General features: G+C 37.6%; 1 protein-coding gene across 1 annotated transcript in view; it reads right to left on the bottom strand.

Moving 5' to 3' along the window:
• Positions 1–23,670, bottom strand: part of LOC150101230 (MAM and LDL-receptor class A domain-containing protein 2-like) — a 1,363,156-nt gene extending 1,339,486 nt beyond the window's left edge. Inside the window, exons 1-3 of the mRNA XM_090402193.1 lie at positions 23,658–23,670; positions 12,093–12,230; positions 786–871 (exon numbers count right to left, since the gene is read on the bottom strand). Of these exons, the coding sequence (XP_090258319.1) occupies positions 786–871; positions 12,093–12,230; positions 23,658–23,670 (237 nt within the window). The remainder of the gene's footprint in view (positions 1–785; positions 872–12,092; positions 12,231–23,657) is intronic.
• Positions 23,671–24,165: the final 495 nt, after the last annotated feature.

The raw sequence follows: 24,165 nt of genomic DNA, 5'->3' as shown, positions 1-24,165 counted from the left end.
TGAAGACATCAACCAAACATAGATAACTCTCACACACAAAATTAGAAAACCAATACTATTACCACACACAAAAACCATGTTATTAACTTCAAAAATCATAAAAAGAAAAAAATATATCATAAAAGAGAGGTGGTTACAGGGTTGACATTGGGGAGTTCTTTCACTTGATTGAACAGCGGGAAGGAGTGATGACAAGAGGCCATCCCTGGAAGTTACGAAAGGAAACTGTGAGCAAGAGGGTAAGGAGTGGTTTCTTTGTGTGGAGGGTGGTTGAGCCGTGGAATGCATTGCCTGATGGAGTGGTGGGAGCGAGAACGGTCAGTGAGTTTAAAGAGTGGTATGATAGTCTTTGTGTTTCTCAGGGGGGAACCTCCCATCGATGATTCTTGACAGACTTTATGTCTTAGGAAGGACCTCCCTTGATGAGACTCTTCGGAGGCCTGAATAATAATAATAATAATAATAAAAAAGGATAATCCAAAAAGAAAAAAAAAAAAGAAGAAGAAGAAGAAGAAGAAAAACTGTGATTCTACAAATGCCACTGAACAGGCAATAAACAATAAAAACAACTTGCCATCTCCTGGGATCCTACAATTGTTTACTGGTAAAGTATTTTAATAATATATATATATATTTCTATTTATTTATTTATTTTATTTATTTATTTTTTTTACAGTTTCAACTCATAGAGTATGAGAAAGTGAACAAATAAAATAGTAACTAGAACTAAATATGAAATATTTGTTTTACCCAATAACAAATAATTAGCAATTTGCTTCAATTACCTGACAATTATCACTTGGTTGGAAACTTGGCCCTATCATCTGAGCTGGTTTTGGGTTCATTAACCCAGGTAGATATGCAAACATACCTATGATTGAAAATAAAATAACCAATGGGAATTAAATATTTTTCAAGAAATTTCTGATAATATTACATTAATTACCTTAATTACTTTAATAAATTCATAATCTTTCTACATATTTAGAGGTTTCACAATTGTTCATCACAGTCATATTCATTTGCCCAAGATGAAAGGGAATATTAAACATGAAGTGTGTCTGCTTGATTTTTGACATGAATTCTGCCAGATTTATTTAAATTGCCTTTTTTATGTATAAAGTAACGGTGGTCACAAGCTCAACCATTCAGGTGTCGACCGGTGCTACTGGGAGAATGCCACAAAAGTAAAGTGGCATTGGTGACATTAACTTCAGGTTTCTATCAATCATCAACCCCAGATCTCTTGTCTCCCCAACTTCCTCCAGTATAACTCCTCCCATAGAGTATGCAGCATCCCATCGATGTTTCCCAAACCTCAAGACCTTACATTTTGCTGCATTAAACTGAAACCCCCATTCATTGCCCATCTATCCAGCTTATTCAAATCCTCTTGCAGGGCTACCACATCTGCACTATTACTAATAATCCTTCCCAGCTTCGTATCATCGGTAAACAACTGAATATCCGCTTGCAATCCACTTGCAATGTCATTGATATAAAGGTTAAACAATATAGGTCCTAGTACTGAGCCCTATGGGACCCCACTTGTAACCTTCTGTCTCATTGAAACTGCTCCACCATACACAACTCTCTGATACCTATCAGACAGCCAATCCTGAATCTAGTTGACCAATCTGGCATCCAGATCCATGTGATGCAACTTAAATATCAGCTTATCATGTGGCACCCTGTCAAATGCCTTTGCTAAGTCTAAGAAAATTGCAGTATATGCCTTTTTCCTCATTTAATGTTCTTGTAACTTTATTATAAAAGGCTAGCGTATTGCTAAAACAAGAGCACCCTTTCACAAATCCATGTTGACTCTCACAGATAACATTACCCTCATCTGCCCAGTGCTGTATACGGTCCCTCACTACTTTCTCCAAGATCTTAACAACTACTGATGTCACACAGACTGGTCTATAATGAGACACTTCCAGTCTGTTACCATCCTTATGCAATGGCACTATCTTACCTTCCTTCCATTCCCTGGGCACCTTTCCCGCAGCCAGACTTTCAGTGAAAAGCCAGGTTAAAGGCACTGTCAGTTCCCTAGCACATTCTCTCAAAACTCATGGTGAAATACCATCCAGTCCCATAGGTTTACTGAAATCCAGAGTACTCAGTATCTAAAACACACTCTCCTCCTGTACCTCTAAACAATGAACCTGCCCTATCCCTCTAACATTAAAACTGTCTCCTCTAAGATGAAATACTCCAATAAAGTGGTCATTGAACAATTCCACTATGTCCTCTGCATCAGTCACTCTATTCCCATTTTTATCCCACAATATCATTCTTCCACAGTCATTTCTCCTCCTACTGGCCACATAGCTAAAAAATTCCCTAGGATTTTCTTTGGATCTTAGGGACAATCTCCTCTCATATTCCAGTTTCGCTTTCCTTACCACACTAGTCACTCTTCTGGCCTGTGACTTATATTCTTCATGCATCCTCTCTTCACCTGTTTCCTTATATCTCTTCCATAGATTCTTTTTCACATGCACTTCCTGTTTAATATTGTTTGTCATCCACTTTACTCCAAATTGTGTCCTCTTCTTCACTCGTGGTATCTTACCATTGCTGCTAACAAGCATTCTTTCACAATTTCCCACGCACTAATGATATCCCAACCTTCCAATTCCTCCCTCCATGAAACTTCCCGAAGTTGACGTCTAATATTATTATAATCACCTGCATTATAATTCCACATAAGTTCCCGTCTCTTTGATACTCCTGCACATCTATTCATTTTCCAAGTCAAACCGTATGTTCACTCTCTCCAACTGGCAGGAGAGCTGTCATCACAGTTATTATCAACTCTTCTGATGCTATAACCAAATCTAAAACTCTTGAACCTCTTGTTCCCTCTGTTACATGTTGCCTAAGACATTTGTCCCTCAAGAATTCTAGAAATTCCGTGGAGATCGTCTAATCTTTGCTGATGATGCAGAGTTAGGTAGAATTATCAGGAGTAGTACTGATGTTAATTCTCTACTGAAAGAATTGAATAGACTTTTAGCTTGGACAAATGAGTGGGATTGCACTTTTAATATTAATATATGAAAGACGTTAAACTTTGGGATACAGAGATATGAGGTTACGTACTGTATTGGTGGTGCTATACTTCAAGAAATTGAGGAAATCTGGGATCTTAATGTGCTGGTAGACAGTGGGTGGAAGTTCCGAGGGTACATTGAAAGTTTTGCAAAGAATGCACATCATATAGCGGCTATAATAAAAAGTACATTGACATGTAGGGTAAGCAGGTGGTGGTGACTCTAAAGGCATTGTTTAGTCCACATAAGGACTATTGCACTCAGATTTGGTCACCTTGTTTTTATTGTGATGCAGAAACACTAGAGAGGGTCCAAAGATGATTAACCAAAGTGATAGGACTCTTGAGCATTGGTTAATAAGAGCGTTTTCAAGAATGTGGATATCAGAAGTTTATGGATAGGATGGAAAGAGGAGATATGATAGAGACCTTCAAGTTAAAGGATTCTATCAGATTAATTAACAAAAAAACTGTAAAAAGAGTGGATGTTAAAATGAGAAGAATGAGAGGCCATTCCTTCAACTTGTATAAAAATGTGGTGAAGGATGTGAGAAGTAGATTTTTTACATGGACATGAAAAAATGATGAGCCTGTTGACTCCATGGAGGTTACCAAAACAATAATAATTAATAATTACCCTGGTTTTGCACTTCAAAATTCTCACTGAAACACTTTTTTCAAACATTTAACTCCAAAACCATTCAAGTGTAGATAATAGCATATATAATTCCTCTTGCACATGAATTTCACTCCATAGATATATAAATTGGTATCATACTTTCTACACAATCTTCTCAGTGAATCATTGGCAATCATGGCCCTTCTTCTCAACTCTGTCCTATTATAATAAGTTTAGTTTAATCCTTTATCCAAGTGTGAGCAAACAAAGTTTGCACCTGAAAGTATCTTCAGGACTGGGGTAAGGTAGTGCAACACCAGACAACTCGTTGCAAAGGTGGAGAAAGCAATCATTACTCCTATCTCAGTATCTCTCATAATGCAAAGCACATCTCCTTGCAGATATATGTAATGCTATGCATTAAGGCAAGGGCCACTACCCATACTGGTTTCGACCTTTATTGAGGTCTTGTCAGTGGGAGCCAGGCCCAGTAGTGGAGATACAAAGGCAGAAGCAATGAGAGGTCATCCTAACCTATAGGAGTTGCCAAAGGGTATGCCACCTTACTATTAAATTACTCCGGTTTTCTCCACCTTTGCAACGAATTGACTGGTGTTGCACTACCTTACCCCAGTCCTGAAGATACTTTCAGGTGCAAGCTTTGTTTGCTCACACTTGGATAAAGGATTAAACTAAACTTATTATAGTCTAACCAAGTGAAAAATAAACTCTCAACATTTGTCCTATTATTCTGAGAAAGTGCACCTACAATTTTTACTTCTTTACTATTTATTTTCATTTTTTTAATCTCTTTTCTATCATCTCTCATTGCACATTTCCTTCTTTCAAATCATTTGTTATTTCCAAAACAGATCTTTCAATTCAAGGCTTGAAATGTGGAAAGGCAGCAGGAGTAGATGATATTCGACCAGAAATGCTGAAGTATGGTGGTATAAGAGTCTTACAGTGGCTGCACTGCATAGTTCAGAAAGCCTGGACAGAGGGACGAATTCCCGATGATTGGAGTAGAGCTCTCATAGTACCCATATATAAAAAGGGAAATAAAACTGAATGTGAGAATTACAGAGGTATTTCCCTACTGAGTGTTCCTGGCAAGATCTATGCAAGTATACTTGAGAAACGGTTGAGAAGAATTGTGGAAGAAAAGCTTGGTGAAGAACAAGCTGGATTCAGGCCAAATAGAGGCTGTCAGGATCAGATCTTCACTTTACGACAAATAGTCGAGAAAGCATGGGAATATAACAAAGATCTGTATTTAAGTTTTGTCGATTTGGAAAAGGCATATGACAAGGTGCCAAGAGAGAAGCTATTCAATACACTACAGTTATATGGTGTCAATGGGGCATTATATCAAGCAATACTTAGTCTTTATTTGAGTTGTGAGTCAGCAATTAGAATTGAAGGAAGTACAGGAAGATGGTTTAATGTTAAATCTGGTGTGAGACAAGGATGTACATTATCCCCTCTGTTATTCATTATCTATATGGATCACATTATGAAGGAATGTGGTATTAAACCTGATATCAAAATTGGAGACGTTAATGTCAGCTCTTTGCTTTATGCGGATGATGTTATACTTCTAAATAAATCCGCTACAAGTCTGCAAGATTCTCTGACTAAATTGAACAGCTGTTGTAATAGATATGGTATGAAGGTCAGCAATAAAAAGACAAAGACAATGAAAATAGGCAGAATCATTGAAAATGTCAACTGTGTTGTAAATGGAGAACTTGTGGAACAAGTAAAACATTTCAGCTACTTAGGCACAATTTTTACTGAAGATGGTAAACTAAATATAGAAATAGACAACAGAATCAGCAAAGCTGGTATCGTGGGAAGTCAATTGAATAAATTCATATGGAATAAGAAAGAAATTAGTCGAAACACTAAATTAGCTGTATACAAGACTGTGTTCAAACCAATTTTAACCTATGGATCTGAGAGCTGGGTCAGAAGTAAAACACTTGACCAAAGACTAGAGACCGCAGATATGAGAGTCCTGAGAAAGATTAGAGGCGTGAACAGATGGCATCAATGGCAATATCGTATTAAAAATGAGGATATTAGGAAAGAACTTGACATTGTCAGCATCCAGGAATGCGTTAGCAGAGCTAATCTCAGATGGTATGGTCACTTAAATAGAATGGGAGAGGAAAGATTAGCAAAACAAGTGTTCTCTGCCAGGTTGGCCGGAAAACGACCCAGAGGAAGACCAAGATATAGGTGGATTGATACGGTACAAAGTGCCTTAGACGATAGAAATATAAGATCTGATAATGTTGGAGTCTTGACAAGTAACAGACTGATTTGGAGGAAAATTGTAGATAGGAAGTTAGTAATGATGTAATTTTTTCATGTAGTACTGTCATATCCTGTACACCCCCTTGAGGGTACATGGCAGGAATTTGATGATGATGATGATGATGATCTTTCAATTCTCACTTCTGCAAACTAACAGCTTGACTAATGATCTTGATCTTTGCACCGGGGTGCAAAGATCAAGATCATTATCCCCCCCCCCCCCCCCCCCAGTCACTCTAGCTCCCATTTTGTACTGTGATGTACACTGCATAAGCACACTATTTCACTCTTTACTGCCACCTCTTTATCCTCATTACTTTCAACTTTCAATTCTTTCATTTATCTTTTGCACACTATCATTCACTACTTCCCTGCTCCAAAGAATACTTTCACTATATTTGCTTATATTGTTAATGTTAGTAATTTCATTTTCTTACTTTCCACATGACTCACATTTCTTGCACTTGGACACTTAATATTTACAATTCTATCTCCCTCCCTCCCCCACCTTTTCCATTCTCGCTTTCATACCATAACCCATTCACTACTAGCAATGAGTACATAGAACAAACACTACATCGGACATAATCCCCCAAGGCTCAGTGAACAATGAAACCTTGGCTGCCATTTAACTTGTATGCATTGGTGCCATGAGATCAGGGCCACCACCAGATTAGATCATGCCCTGAAGCAATCAATTAAATATCACCCCTGATGGATTATAAGACAAAAATATAAGAAAATCTCCAATTGCTATTTTGCTTTTATTATAAGAGAAACATTAATGCAAAATGATTCCATAATAATATTAATTAAATGTTTGCTCTATGGGATATCGCACAACAAAGCTGTTTATAAGCTCTTCTAAATTTAAATTACAAGCTGTGTCTGCCTTTATCGATATAGCTGCTAGACCAACCAATCTTTCTTGGATCATTGCTGTTCGCAAATAATTTTTAATCAGTTTAAGCTTGGAAAACTTCTTTCTGCATTTGTTACATTAACAGGAATTGTTAGTGTAGCAACGCTGCCTATCGCAATATGGCTAAACGAGCGCCCTTATTAAGCTGCACCATGAAGTAGGCTGCTTCTATGCTACACTCTGTCAACATACTGCATGAGATGTATGATGAGATGTATGCAATAACTTTTCATTCACATGATTTATCTTTATTTGAAATCCATTGATGGCAGGCTGCATTAGGTCTTGGTGAAACCATACTGGAAGAAATGGAGGGAGCAAGGGAACATGGGAATGATGGTAAACAGAAAACTGAAGTTCAAAGGACATTGATGCAATACTTTAATTCGTAGAGATAAGTATGTAAAAATTCTATTGCATAAGAGATTGATCAGACATCATCTATCTGAGCCTTATACAGCATCATTTGTGCTCAGATCTAATCACTTTGGAAGAAAATAAAGTAACTTTTGGTAGAGACTAGTGGATGGAAAATAAAGGAATGATATGACTGATGCATTTAAGCTGTTAAGATATATTTACTAGATTGACACAGTGAAACTTTTTTCATGTGGAGAATGCGGGAGGAAAGGAAGAAGAACAAGAGTCCAACTCTGGAAGTTGCAAAAGAAGGAGTGAGTAAGAGAGAGAGTGAGAAGTAGGTCTTTTGTATGGAGAAGATAGGAGTATGGAATGCATTGCTTTGACTACTCTATTCTGAGATAGAGTAGTCAAAGTGCACAAAGTTAATGATTTTAAGGGGGGGGTATGAAAAACTTTGTGTCATCTAAGGCAAACCTCAGACGAGTTTTAGGACCACATGAAGCTTATGAATAATATTAATAATTATTACTACCCTATCAGTATTTCACTATCTTAATAGGGAAGTTTACTAAGTGATTGTAACAGAGATATATTTCAAACTATCTGATCCATGTAAAGAACATACAGAGTGCATTTCTGCATCAAAAAATTTAATTTATTATTCAGGCATATATTTATTATACATGCCTGAATTATTATTCATGCATCTCCATGGAGCCTGACATTTCATTGCAGAAGGCTTACTTCAATGGACTCCTGATAATGAAATGTAGCATAGTGGCCACCACCACTACTAATATTTTCACAGACAATCACAAACATCCATGTCTACAGCAGGATTCGAACCTGTAGTCTTTTGGCTGCAGAGCAGATATGCTAACCACTTGGTCAACCAGGCCGTTTTAAAGTAGTTTCTCTCCATACTCCTGGGTTGCCTACTCTTAGCTAAAGGATACGATCATATAACTTGTATGAACAAGAAATTTTAGGAACAATAGCTTATTGTAAAAAGAAAATTATTCACACATTTTCCATGGATTTGGTAACATCACCTCTTTGCTACTCTGTTCAGGTATGGTCACTTGATTTAGAGATGTAAAGACAACTAAAAAGATCCAGCAGTGAACCAAGATGATATTTGACCTGTGCAATTGTACTTTTGAGAAAAATTGAGATAATAAAGGAGATAAGAAAAAACAAGAAACATACACAAACATACAGTATAGATGCAATGACATTTCCACCTCACAGTAAAGGGAGGTAGAACTCAGGTTCATCACTTGAAGGTAAGGATGTAGTTATGAGTTTATGAGGTTCAGGTTCTTTTGACTGAATAGTTATGACAAATTCAGAGAGAGAGAGAGAGAGAGAGAGAGAGAGAGATTAAGGAAAAATTATTGTACTTTTGTAATATAATAATAATATTTATTGCAACAGTATAGTAGATTACAATAAATAATAAAAATAATGATAAACAAAATATTCTGGAGGTTGTTGAAGAAGCTTAGGAATGGAGGAAAGAGTGCTGTAAAAGGAATTAGAGATGATAAAGGTGAAATGAAAACAGGAGAAAAAGATATCCTTGAAGTATGGAGTAATTACTTTGAAAAACTGCTAAATGAAACAAGCAGTGATGACAGCACAGTGATAAAAAACACAGACCAGGCATGCAGTCAGGAATACATATCCATACTTGAAGTAGAAAAAGCCATCAAAGGCTTGAAATGTGGAAAGGCAGCAGGAGTAGATGATATTCGACCAGAAATGCTGAAGTATGGTGGTATAAGAGTCTTACAGTGGCTGCACTGCATAGTTCAGAAAGCCTGGACAGAGGGACGAATTCCCGATGATTGGAGTAGAGCTCTCATAGTACCCATATATAAAAAGGGAAATAAAACTGAATGTGAGAATTACAGAGGTATTTCCCTACTGAGTGTTCCTGGCAAGATCTATGCAAGTATACTTGAGAAATGGTCGAGAAGAATTGTGGAAGAAAAGCTTGGTGAAGAACACGTGTGTAGAGGCTTAAGTGCTGTGAGGACATCATGTTGGAGGCTTAATGGATTTTTTACAACACTCAAAAAGAATTAAAATAGACTTTAATACTTCCTATATTTCGTCCTAGTCACTAGGACATCTACGGGGATTACAAAAAAATTAATGTAACATATGCACAAATAACAAACAATACTAAGCCCAACCACGTGGGTGACACTAAAGTCCTATCTAGGTAGAGTGCCCTCTAAGGGCAGTAGTAGGTGGCCTGGAATGTAAGGTGGGAACTCTGGTGATGAGTGTTTCCCAAATCTTTGGAAGCTTAATGCACCCATATTTATTGAGATTTGGTTGGTTTTTGAGAGCTGCTGCTGCTTCTAAGAAAAGTCTCTCTTTCTTGAATTTGCTGTGGTGGAGCATGGTGGTTTTCTTCCATGATACTCTGTGGGTGGTGTCCAAAACATGGTCAGCCAAGCCTGAATGGCCATAGTTGTGTTTGAAGATGTAAGACTTGTGTTCCTCTAGATGGATGGATGCTGATCTGCCTGTTTGTCCAAAGTACGCCAGCTTACAGGAACAAGGTACTTTGTAAACTCCAGGCAGAGAGAGAGGAGGGAGCTGATCTTTCGTAGAACGGATAAGGGTAGCCAGTTTGCGGTGGGACTTATATGCTGTGTGTAGATTGTATTGTTTTAGTATCTTGGCTATTTTTTCAGATGTGCCACGGATGTAGGGTATGGTGATGTCATTTTTAAAATCTTGTTGACGAGAAGGAAGGGGAATGGGGGAGGAGTTGATTATTTTTTTGATACTGTGATCGCTGTAGCCATTGGAGAGGAAAGTGCTGTGTATGTGGTTAAGCTCATTAGTGAGGGCGGTTCCACTGGAACAAAGATTGTGGGCTCTCTTGGTAAGAGTTTTAATTATGCCATATTGTTGAGAGGGGTGGTGGTGGGAGAGTTTGTGAATGTATCTGCCTGTGTGTGTGGGTTTTCTGTATACGGTGAAGGTAAGTGTATCGTTAGGCAGGCGTGTGACTAAGGTGTCTAGGAAGGGTAAACAATTGTTCTTTTCCTTTTCCATAGTGAACTGGATTCTTGGATGTAGACTATTGAGATGACTGAGGAAGGAGTCTAACATGTCTGGGCCATGAGGCCAAATAGAGAACACATCATCTACATATCTTAGCCAGATAGAAGGTTTGAATGGGGCTGAGTCTATGGCTCGTTTTTCGAAATCTTCCATATAGAAATTGGCAAGGGGGGGTGAGAGGGGAGAACCCATGGCAGTTCCCTCTATCTGCTTGTAGATTTTGTTGTTCCACGAGAAATATCCAGAGTTAATGGCAAAGGAAAAGAGATCTAAGATGTCAGAGGGAAAAACCTTTTCTAAGAGAGATAAGGTGTCAATTAAGGGAATATTGGTAAACAAAGAGGAGATATCAAAGCTTACCAATATGTCTGTCTTCTTCAAGGTTAAATTTTCTGTGAGGGGCTCCAACATTATGTTGGTGAAGAACAAGCTGGATTCAGGCCAAATAGAGGCTGTCAGGATCAGATCTTCACTTTACGACAAATAGTCGAGAAAGCATGGGAATATAACAAAGATCTGTATTTAAGTTTTGTCGATTTGGAAAAGGCATATGACAAGGTGCCAAGAGAGAAGCTATTCAATACACTGCAGTTATATGGTGTCAATGGTGCATTATATCAAGCAATACTTAGTCTTTATTTGAGTTGTGAGTCAGCAGTTAGAATTGAAGGAAGTACAGGAAGATGGTTTAATGTTAAATCTGGTGTGAGACAAGGATGTACATTATCCCCTCTGTTATTCATTATCTATATGGATCACATTATGAAGGAATGTGGTATTAAACCTGATATCAAAATTGGAGATGTTAATGTCAGCTCTTTGCTTTATGCAGATGATGTTATACTTCTAAATAAATCCGCTACAAGTCTGCAAGATTCTCTGACTAAATTGAATAGCTGTTGTAATAGATATGGTATGAAGGTCAGCAATAAAAAGACAAAGACAATGAAAATAGGCAGAATCATTGAAAATGTTAACTGTGTTGTGAATGGAGAACCTGTGGAACAAGTAAAACATTTCAGCTACTTAGGCACAATTTTTACTGAAGATGGTAAACTGAATATAGAAATAGACAACAGAATCAGCAAAGCTGGTATCGTGGGAAGTCAATTGAATAAATTCATATGGAAAAAGAAAGAAATTAGTGGAACACTAAATTAGCTGTATACAAGACTGTGTTCAAACCAATTTTAACTTATGGATCTGAGAGCTGGGTCAGAAGTAAAACACTTGACCAAAGACTAGAGACCGCTGATATGAGAGTCTTGAGAAAGATTAGAGGCGTGAACAGATGGCATCAATGGCAATATCATATTAAAAATGAGGATATTAGGAAAGAACTTGACATTGTCATCATCCAGGAATGCATTAGCAGAGCTAATCTCAGATGGTATGGTCACTTAAATAGAATGGGAGAGGAAAGATTAACAAAACAAGTGTTCTCTGCCAGGTTGTCAGGAAAACGACCCAGAGGAAGACCAAGATATAGGTAGATTGATACGGTACAAAGTGCCTTAGACGATAGAAATATAAGATCTGATAATGTTAGAGTCTTGACAAGTAACAGACTGATTTGGAGGAAAATTGTAGATAGGAAGTTAGTAATGATGTAATTTTTTCATGTAGTACTGTCATATCCTGTACACCCCTTGAGGGTACATGGCAGGAATTTGATGATGATGATGATGATGAATAATGATAAACATTCTAAATCTTACCTGAAGAAATGCCTGTAGTGTGATCTCTTGTTGGGCCAAATATGAGAGAGTGTAAGGGATTCGCTCTCCTCCATGTTGTTGCAGTGCTTTTTAAGTTCCAGTCACATGATGAGAGATCAAAGTTGCATCGATAATTCTCTGTTAATAAATAAAATTATAAGAGAATGTTATGTAAAACATATTTTAAATAACACTTTATTATTATTATTGCACCCTCCATGGAGTCGACAGACTAATCATGGGAGATTCATTCAATTGACAACATATTTATAATATAGAATCTTAAAGTCCTTAACACCCCTTGCATTAACCTTCCTACCGGCTGAAATGGATGAAATATCCAGCCCACCATAGCATTCTGCATGGATCAAAACTTCATCAGCGTTGTACCTTTCATCATGCCATTACCTCCCTCCACTGTTAATCCCTTTACAGCTATTTAAAGCCATTCGTGGATTAACTGTTAGTGCCTGACTAACAGTTTCTGTCACCTTTCTTCACACAAACACACACTGTTTTACTTGGAATTTTCTTTACTGTCCTAAATATTTGACTTTTTTGCCTCTAAAATGATTTATTGTGTTTCTTCCCAAAAATTGAAACGAATTTCACATGTGTGAAAGTAATCAATCCTGAAATGATCATCGATCAGCCTTTGCAATGAATCTATTTAGTAGTAGCAAATTTGCTGTATTATAAATTTATTCTTCAAATCACTGCAGCAGAACAGTTGCACTGGTTGTTCCAATATAGAAACAACTTTTTTTTGCGAATTTTCAGATGTTTGCATTGAACATATTATGTCACATATTTATATTTTTAAATAATATTTATTGAAATAAATATGACCTTTTGCTTTCTTTCCTAGCAAAATACCGTTATATGGATTATCACATTTCAGTTCTAGAAACGATTTTTTTTTTTTTTTTTTTTGTTTTATGAACCACAGTTATGCAATATAACACAAACAATGTTATATTGCATAACTTGGTTTCCGATTGTGAATCTTTTTAGTATCGAAAATTTATATCCAATAATGTTTTAGCAGGGATTCTTTGCATTTTTTTTTTTTTTTTTTTTGTAGGATGCACATTACTATAATATCCAGTGCATAACCACCATAGATATGTTGAAAATATAATAATAATAATAATAATAATATTATTATTATTATTATTATTCAGGCCTCCATGGAGTCAGAAGACTATTAATGGGAGGTCTTTCATAAGAACATAAAGTCTGTCAAGACTCATCGAAGGGAGGTACCCCCTAAGAAATACAAAGTCTATCATACCACTCCTTAAACTCATTGACTGTTCTCGCTCCCACCACTCCATCAGGCAATGCATTCCATGGTTCAACCATCCTCCACACAAAGAAACCACTCCTCACCCTCTTGCTCATAGTTGCCTTTCGTACCTTCCAGGGATGGCCTCATGTCATTACTCCTTCCCGCTGTTCAACCAAGCTAAAGAACTCCCCAGTGTCAACCCTGTAACCACCTCTCAACAGTTTAAAAGTCTCAATCATATCACCTCTCCTCCTTCTATCCACCAAACTCTGCAGTCCACATTCCGTCAGCCGATCCACATAACTATGCTTATACAGTTCTGAAGCCATCTTTGTCATCCATCTCTGTATCCTTTCCACAGATAATTTATCCCCATCAAATCCTGGGGACCAAATCTGAGAACAATAGTCCAAGTGTGGTCTGATCAGAGACATACAAAGGAATGATAATCCTCTTATCTATGCAGGTCAGTGTCCTTCTCATTATTGCAGCAATCCACTGTGTTACCTTCACCACCTTTGCAATATGTCCCCTAAACTTCAGGTTTCTATCAATCATCAACCCCCAGATCTCTTGTCTATGGGAGGAGTTATACTTCCTCCAGTATAACTCCTCCCATAGAGTATGCAGCATCCCATTGATGTTTCCCAAACCTCAAGGCTTTACATTTTGCTGCATTAAAGTGACCTCTCCCATTCATTTGCCCATCTATCTAGCTTATTTAAATCCTCTTGCAGGGATAAAACATCTGCACTATTACTAATAATCCTTCCCAGCTTCGCATCATCTGCAAACAACTGAATATCCCCTTGCAATCCACTGGCAATGTCATTGATATAAAGGTTAAACAATATAGGTCCTAGTACTGAGCCCTGTTAGACCCCACTTGTAACCCTCTGCCTCCTTGAAACTGCTCCACCATACACAACTCTCTGATAGCTATCAGACAGCTGATCCTGAATCCAGTTGACCAATCTGACATCCAGACCCATGTGCTGCAACTTAAATATCAGCTTATCATGTGGCACCCTGTCAGATGCCTTCGCTAAGTGTAAGAAAATTGCAGTATATGCCTTTCCCTCATCTAATGTTCTTGTAACTTTATTTAAAAGGCTAGCATATTGCTAAAACAAGAACGCCCTTTCACAAATTGAATACTGTCCCTCACTACTTTCTCCAAGATCTTAACAACTACTGATGACACACAGACTGGCCTATAACTAGACACTTCCAGTCTGTTACCACCCTTATGCAATGGCACTATCTTACCTTCCTTCTATTCCCTGGACACATTTGCCGAAGATAGACTTTCATTGAAAATCCAGGTTAAAGGCACTGTCAGTTCCCTAAGCACATTCTCTCAAAACTCGTGGTGAAATACCATCCAGTCCCACAGCTTTACTGACAACCAGAGTATTCAGTATCTGAAACACACTCTCCTCCTGTACCTTTAAACTACGAACCATCCTTGTCGCTCTAGCATTAAAACTGACTCCTCCAGGATGAAATACTCCAATAAAGTGGTCATTGAACAATTCCACTATGTCCTCTGCATCAGTCACTCTATTCCCATTTTTATCCCACAATATCATTCTTCCACAGTCATTTCTCCTCCTACTGGCCACATAGCTAAAAAATTCCCTAAAATTTTCTTTGGATCTTAGGGCCAATCTCCTCTCATATTCCAGTTTCGCTTTTCTTACCACACTAGTCACTCTTCTGGCCTGTGTCTTATATTCTTCACGCATCCTCTCTTCACCTGTCTCCTTATATCTCTTCCATACCATCTTTTTCACATGCAATTCCTGTTTAATATTGTTTGTCATCCACTTTACTCCAAATTGTGTCCTCTTCTTCACTCGTGGTATACAACTTACCATTGCTGCTAACAAATATTCTTTCACAATTTCCCATGCACTAACGATATCACAGCGTTCCAATTCCTCCCTCTATGAAACTTCCCGAAGTTGACGTCTAAGACTATTATAATCACCTGCATTATAATTCCACATAAGTTCTTGTCTGTTTGATACTCCTGCATGTCTATTCATTTTCCAAGTCAAAACCATATGGTCACTCTCTCCAACTGGTGGGAGAGATGTCAACTCAGTTATTATCAACTCTTCTGATGCTATAATCAAATCCAAAACTCTTGAACCTCTTGTTCCCTCTGTTACATGTTGCCAAAGACATTTGTCCCTTAAGAATTCTAGAAATTCCATTCCCCTATTACTACATGCATCTTCCTCTCTCCAATTTATACTACTGTAGTTAAAATCTCCCATAACAATCATTCTTCTTGCACTTGCCAAACTTAGCTGTCTAAACATCTCCTGGTCCCCATCCTCTGTGCTCCTTGGTCTGTAGCAACACCCCACTAAATATCCTGTCTTGCCTACCTCTACCTCACACCATACGTTCTCAAAATCATTTGTTTCACTTCCTTCCAAAGCCTCCACTCTTAGAGGACATAGGTCATCACTTATCATAAGCAGTACCCCACCATCACGCTTTCCCCTCCCATCCTGATGAAAAATGCTATACCGAGCGACTTCTATTCCTGTTGTTATATCCCTTCTGTCAACCATGTCTCAGTGATCGCAATAATTTTTGGCCAGGCTGATGCTATCTGCGCCACGAATTCTTGTCCCTTGTTCTGGATGCTTCTGGCATTAGTATAAAGCATATAAATACCATTGTTTCTATACCCAGCATTATCCCTTCTAGACTCCACTGGGCTCAGTGTTACCTGACATTGTCTCCTTTCTCCTAAGTACCCATTCCTACAAGAGGCCACCCCTGCTATCATCCTCCCTGGGACACACTGACTCGTTCAGAACAGCAATCTCTCCAGTTGCCTACGTCCTTCCTCATTCAAATGTAAGCGGTCTCTATCATAGAAGTCCTCTCTTTCCTCAAACACACTCCTAGCATCCACATATACCAGTCCTCTCTTGTCACACGTTCTCACTATTATGCCATTCAATATCACCGCTCTTCTGCTCAGCTCATCATTTTCATACCTAGGCAACACGCACACTATTTTTCCTCTCTCTATCTTCTTTCGTACAGTCTCAAGCAAAAATCTCATATCTCTCGCTGCCCGACTTACATTACCACTCAAGTCATTCGTTCCTACCATCACAATCATCTCATCCACCCTTTCACCTCTCTTAATTGCCATAGCTACCCTTTCTATTGTTCCTCCTGGCAAACACTCCTCACGCATCCTATCTTGAACACCACGGATCATTGAGTCGCCATACATTATACCTCTTACCATTCCCTCTCTCCTGTTGTTACCATTCTCTCCTGTTCTTTCCTTCCCATAGGTCTTTCTCATTCCCTCTCCTCTACTGCTATTCTCTCTTCTAGCATTCCTATATCTCTCTCTCCTACTGTTTCCATCCTCTCGTCTTCTAGCATTCCCATACCTCTCTCTCTCATTCCATCTCTCCTACCGTTTTCATTCTCTCCTCTTCTAGCACTTCCATATCTCTCTCTCATTTTGTCTCTCTTACTTTTTCCATCCTCTCGTCTGCTAGTATTCCCATACCTCTCTCTCTCTCATTCCCTCTCTTCTACTGTTTCCATTCTCCCCTCTTCTAGCACCCCCATACCTCTCACTCATACTCCCTAAATTCTCTCTCTCTCCTACTCTGATTCACCTTGTATTTATCTCTTCCATTCTCCTAATCTTATCTTTCATACTTCTGCTCTCATTCACAAGACATTCCACCTCTTCTTTCAACTCATCTATCTCCCTTTGCAGGTCAATCACTCTTAATCTAAATTCACTCTCCCAAATAAAACCATCTCCTAAACTTTCACAGTCACTCACGCCTTCCACACTATCAACTATTATTTTCTCATTCATATATATCTTTTTTTCATTCTCTCCTATCACACTACTTGTCTTCCTACATTCATTCCCAGTTCCTGGAACAACAAAGTCAGATATCGATATTTCTAATGCAAATATGAAGGCTATCATATATAGAATAATTCAAAATTTATGCTCATTTAAAGATTTGCTAATGCTTATCCCCTTCCCCCCTTCCATCCTTATCCTCTCCTGGAATTCAATTACATAACCCCTCTAAATTTCTACAGGTTCGAAAACGTTTCCAGACAGTATTCAAAATCTATTATTTCATTTTACCATTTCGACAAAAGAAATAAGACAATAATATTGTTGTACCCTGAAGCTTCTAATTCTGTACTATTTTTTTGCAATATAAAACCAGCTGTTGTACTGTGTGCTGAAATGATTTGAAATTTTAGAAATACTATGCTATATTTTCACCATATAAAATTGTTTATATGCATACCACACAAAAAAAAGTTCAGTAGTATTATTTTAGTTTCTTTTTCTTAAAATCTAAATATTTTTACTTCAACTTATGCTTCTGGTTGCTATTTCTGAAGTAATCTACGTCTTAGAAATACTTGTAGTAATCCTTTTAGCTGGACAGAAAGGTAAAGGCTTAGATTACCCTCAGTGCTAATGAGGAAGCTATATTATAGCTATATAACTATGCTATATTTTCACCATATAAAATTGTTTATATGCATACCACACAAAAAAAAAACGTTCAGTAGTATTATTTTAGTTTCTTTTTCTTAAAATCTAAATATTTTTACTTCTACTTATGCTTCTGGTTGCTATTTTTGAAGTAATCTACATCTTAGAAATACTTAGAAAATCTATTATTTTAACGGTATAATAGAACACAGAAACTAAGTAAATAATTAATTTATTAATTTGATGCTGATATTTCGCTGGTATTATAACCAGCATCTTCAGAGCACAAAAACACTGTTTGTCACAATATGCGAGACTAAAACAACAAGGTGTACTTAAACAAAATTGTAGCAGCAACACAAAGACTAGAGTCCTGATTTTGGTGCCCTCTATCTGGAAAAATAAAAACTATCATATATTACTAGAGTCCTAGAAAAGTGCTAGTTTTTTCTTAATATGACTGTCTCCCAGATCTTCGGCAAGTTAATACAGCCATATTCGTTGAGATTTGGAGTGTGTTTTAGGGCTTCTGTCGCCTCTAAGAACAATCTCTCTGATTTATATGGGTTTCTGTGTAGTACTTTTGTGTTTTTCCAGTTGATCCTGTGTGCAGGGGTATCCAGAGCATGGTCTGCTAAGCCCGACTTCCCATAATGATAATTCCGGACGTATCGTTTATGTTCGCTGATGCGGATATTCACAGTTCTTCCTGTTTGACCGTAGTAGGCTTGATTGCATGAGCAGGGTACTTGGTAGACTCCTGGATGTGATAAAGGAGGAATGCTGTCCTTGGGTGAGCGGATGAGGGTGGCTAATTTGCTACATGGTCTGAATGTAGTGCGTAGTTTATGTTTATTGAGAATTCTTGAGATCTTTTCGGATGTGCCTTTAATGTAAGGGATGGTGATTGTTTTGTTGTAGTTCTCTGTGGTGGATGGTGGGAGGGGTTTCTTAGGAGTGTTTAGTATTTTGTTTATTTTTTGTGGATTGTAGCCGTTGGCCAAGAAGGTGTGGCATAAGTGAGTCAGTTCAGCGGTAAGAGCCTTGTCATTTGAACAGATTGCTCTCGCTCTATGGGTTAGCGTTTTTAATATGCCATATTGTTGAGAAGGATGATGGTGTGATTGTTTGTGTAAGTATCTGCCTGTATGTGTGGGTTTTCTGAAAATTGAAAATGATAAGGAACCATCTGGGAGACGTGTGATGAGTGTATCCAGGAAGGGCAGACAGTTGTTGGCTTCCAGTTCCATAGTAAAATGGATTTTTGGATGTTGGCTATTTAAATCTGCTAAGAATGTGTTCAATGTCTCAGGGCCATGTGGCCAAATAGCAAGCACATCATCAACATAGCGTAGCCAAAGTGTTGGTTTGAGAGTGGCTGTATTGATTGCTTGTTTTTCCAGGTGTTCTATGTAAAAGTTGGCTGGGGGGGAAAGGGGGAGCCCATGGCTGTCCCATCAATTTGTTTTCCCTTTCCCTTTCCATGTGAAATATCCTGCATATATTGTGAATTTGAATAGTTCAAATATATCAGGGGGGAAGTGTGACTTCAGTAGATTGAGGGTTTCTATTAGTGGTACATTTGTGAATAGTGAAGTGATGTCAAAGCTTACTATTAAGTCTGAGCTTTTTAGGGTGAGGTGTTGTAAGATGCTTTTTAGGTGTGCTGAATTTTTGACAAAGGAGGGAGAATTGTTAGTAAGAGTGGCTAGTAGCTTCGCTAAATGTCTAGCCAGTTTGTATGTGGGACTATTTATACTGTCCACAATTGGGCATAGGGGTGTGCCTGGTTTGTGAATTTTTGGTGATCCATAGATCCTCGGTGTTTTAACATAATAAATTAATTATTTACTTAGTTTCTGTGTTCTATTATACCGTTAAAATAATAAACAACATGTTCGACGAACACATGTCTGTCCACACACTTGGGGAACATGCCCATTCATTTTAGTGTAAATAGTAGCAAAGATTTAGCTACTTCAATAATGTCACCTATCTAAACTAGAAGAAAATGTCATTATATCTGCTGATGTTAGAACTCTTACATAAATAATTTTTCTGGCATGAATTCTCTATCAGCTATAATGTAATCAATCTACAGGTTTTTGCCCTCTTGTTTTCTACCGTCTTATGCACGGTGATTTCTTCTTTGTACTACAAGAAAAAAATGAGATAACACAAGAAAAATATGGAGTATTTTCTTTTTCATTGGGTGAATTTACAATGTTCTCTCATTGTGTTTTGAAAAGAAAGTACAAATGATTTTTTTTCATACTATTTTTGCCATTATAACATCTGATACAATTACAAGAGTGACATTTTACCGTTTTCCTCCCACACGAGAAAAAGAAACATGACAATAATATTGTTGATTCTGTTGAACTTTTGTAGTGGAAATTTTAATACAAAACTTTGTAATTTAAATATAGATGTGTATATATATATATATATATATATATATATATATATATATATATATATATATATAAGCAATTATAAAATTGCTTATTATAAAATTGGAGCATATATCTGAAATAGCAGAAAATATATACATATCAATTTAAATCATAACCGTTAATTTTATTTTATAATGACTAATTATACAGGGAAACCAAGAAAGTGAAAGTGCAAAGAATAGTAGATTACAATATAAAGAAAAAAAAATTTAGTGATATGTTTAAAGAATTTCATTATTCTCTATAAAGCAAAGTTGCTCAAGCAGGTCCTTCAGGAAATCTGTGAAGTATTCTTCGAATCATGATTTTGAACAAAAATATAACATCATCTCGAATGTCGGCAGCCGGTTTTTTTAAATAATATTTCAAATAATTATCGTGAATTAATTTCTTCGAGAACAAAGAAAATGTTTTGTGGAGTAAGCGATTAGAAAAAAATTAGCAAAAAAATTAAAAATTAAATTGGTTCTGTAAGGTAACACAATATTTAAGTGAAGAAATTAGGCAAGGGTCTTTATTTTGTCCAGGCATTAAAATTGCATTGTACAATAAAAAGAGAAAATAAAAATAATTTCTATATTTTTAGTTTATCCAATATAACTAAAATTCCGTTATCCAGCATAGATCAAGGAACTGCATTTCTTGTTATAGGTAACTGAGTCACAGCTATGAGCCTGAGATAATCTGATTAAGTGCTCTCTTCAGCATGAGGGATTATCATACCTTCTAATGGACATGCTGACCGAATTGCACTTCTTATCCATGTTCTTTCAACAGATAGCATGCATCGTATCCAGATTTAGCTGGATGTCTATAGACATCTTAGCCAGTTGGGAGGTTAACAACACATTCTGGCAATGCATTCCATTCACTGACAATTCTCCATGTAAAAAATCTACTCCTCACACCCTTCTTCACAACACTTTTATATAACTTCTAGAAATGGCATTTGGTTCTTCCCCTCTCGCCTTCTACTCTTTTTATAATCCCCTCTGGATTAATCTAATAAAATCTGCTCATTCACTTAAATGTCTCTATTATATCAGCTCTCTTCCTCCTATCCACCAAACTCTGCAATCCACATCTCTTCAACCTCTCTCCATAGCCAGCATTCCAAACTCCTGATATTGTCATAGTCACTCGTCTCTAACCCTCTCCAATGTCTCCACATCACATCACATTGAAAACCAGGTGACCAGATCTAAGCACAATAGTCCAAGTATGGTCTGACCAGTGCCTTATACAGTGGCACAACCACTTCCTTAACCTTGAATATTAGAGCACTTCTTATCATAGCAGTACTACGATGTGCAACCTTTGCAACCCTAGCAATATGCAATCTAAACTTCAGTCTACTGTCAACCATCACTCCCAAATCTCTAATCTCATCCACTTCCTGCAGCATGGCATTATCAATATAGCACATAGCTGTATATTTCTGCACTCCAAACTGCAGCACCTTGCACTTATTGATATTAAAACTACAATCCCACTCTTTTGTCCAAGTAAAAAGTCTATTAATATCGTCTTGAAGGGGATTCAACACCAGCAGTGCTACTTATAATTCTTCCCAACTTTGCATCATCAGCAAATGACTGAAAATCCCCAGTCAGTCCATGTGGTATATTGTTTACAAGTTAAACAGCAGGGCCCAAGAACAGAACCCTTTGGAAAGCCACTGATCACCCTTCTTTTTTGAGACACTGCTCCATCATACACAATCTGACTGGCCTATAGTTGGAGACCCCCTGTCTTAGAACCATGCTTGTGGAGTGGTTATTATTTTTCACTACAAGATTTTCATTAAATGACCAGGTCAAGGGCATAACCAACTGTGGTGCACATTCCTGAAGCATACATTGTGATTATGTCATCCATTTCCACAGCCTTATTCACATCTAACCCACCCAACATCTGATACACCTCTGTTTCTTTCACTTCCAATTCTTCTAATACTTGCCTCTCTTCTATATATTGTTCCGGATAACTTATACCCATACGATATACGCTGATAAAGTGCTCGTTCAATAATTCCACTATATCCTTTGGAGCTGTTAGTCTGCTGCCATGACTATCCACCAGTGTTAGTCTGCCATAATTATTCTTCCTCTTGCTTGTGATGTAGCAGAAAAATTCCCTTGAGTTAACCTTGGCCTGACCAGCCAATCTCCTCTCATACTGCACCTTTTCTTTCCTTACCATGCTCATCACCTTTCTAGCCTGCACCTTATACTCTTCATGGATCTGATCACCAGCAACTGTCATGTACCTCCTCCATAACATTTTCTTTTCCAGAACAACTTGCTTGATTTCGGTGTTTATCCATTTCACTCCCACTCTATTTACTTGCTTAATCCTCAGTATGCAGTCATACATTGCTTTTGTCAGATACTGCCTTATGATTTCCTATGAATTTTCAACATCGTTTCGGCTCAGTCATCTACCCATCGTACTGATGCAAACCGACTACAGAGCTTCCTGTAATCACCTGCTTTATACTTCCACATGTATCCATTTTTGGCAGTGATCTTTTCTTGTTTCATCACTTCCCAAACAAGTACCTCATGATCACTCTCACCAACTGGTGGCAGTGTCAACACCTCATTAACAACTTCATCTTGTGGTGAAGTTATCACCAAATCCAAATCACATGCTGCTTAAAATACTTATCTCTCAGAAATTCCACAAAGTCGCTTTCTCTGTTCTCATACACTCTATGTATGAGAACAGTATCCAGTGTATGTTCCTGTAATTAAAGTCTCCAATCAGGATCATCTTCTTTTTACATGCCCAACTAATTAGTCTAAACATTTCACAATCGGTATTCTCTGCATTCTCTGGCCTATAACAGCATCCTATCAGATATACTAACCTGTTATTTCAACTTCGCACCACACAGATTCAAAATCTGTGTGTGCACCATCAACTTCCACACTTTGTGGACACAATTCCTCTGCAATCATTAACAGCACCCTCCACCTCTTTTCACATCTCTGTGTTTCCAGAAAATTATATATCCTTCTAATTCTATTCCCGAAAACATCACATCCTCCTCAGACAACCAAGTTTCACTTACTCCAATTACTTTTGGGTTTACCATCTCAATTAATGCCATAAACCCAGCTCTATTGTTTTGAATACTCCTTGCATTTTTGTATAAACATAACAATCACTGTGTGTTTGAAGCCATCCTAGCAGCACCAACTTTCTTTATTCTAGCTCCTATACTATATCTCTTTCTTTGGTTTGAGTACTCCTGTTTCCATGATCCTGATTGCGATTTCCATTCTTACCTGTCTCATCCATTATTATCAGAACAACAAGTTGTAACACTTATCATACTGTCTGACCAATGGTCATTATGCTGTGAATTAATCATTCACCATCTGCAGAGTCACCACATTGAATGCTTTCTACCCTCCCTCTTGTTCAAACATACTCCATTATCATCAACTTCAAGCATAAAAGCTGCATGTCATTCCATGCTTACATTGATATTTACAAGTTTCATGGATAAGATGATTAAGTCTCTACACACAGTACTCCAAATGTTGTCTGATACATTGTAACATGACATTATTTTTCATATCTCTGGCCTGGTTGGCTGAGTGGTTACAATATCCGTTCTCCAACCAAAAGGATGTGGGTTGGAATCCTGCGTGGGTATGGATGTTTGCGATTGTCTGTGAAAATACTAGTGGTGGTGTTGGGCGGTAGATGCCACTGGTGTAGATGATGACTGTAGTTGCAGTTCGGTATAGTTGGTGAACGGAGGAGGCAAAGAGTTGTAGAGTAGGTGCC

Source organism: Typopeltis vanoorti, chromosome 12, assembly GCF_054136105.1.
Source record: "Typopeltis vanoorti isolate ZY-2024b chromosome 12, IOZ_Tvanoo_1.0, whole genome shotgun sequence".
NCBI lineage: Eukaryota > Metazoa > Arthropoda > Arachnida > Uropygi > Thelyphonidae > Typopeltis > Typopeltis vanoorti.
Note: the sequence above shows the minus strand (reverse complement) of the source record. Positions and strands in the feature narration are given on the sequence as shown.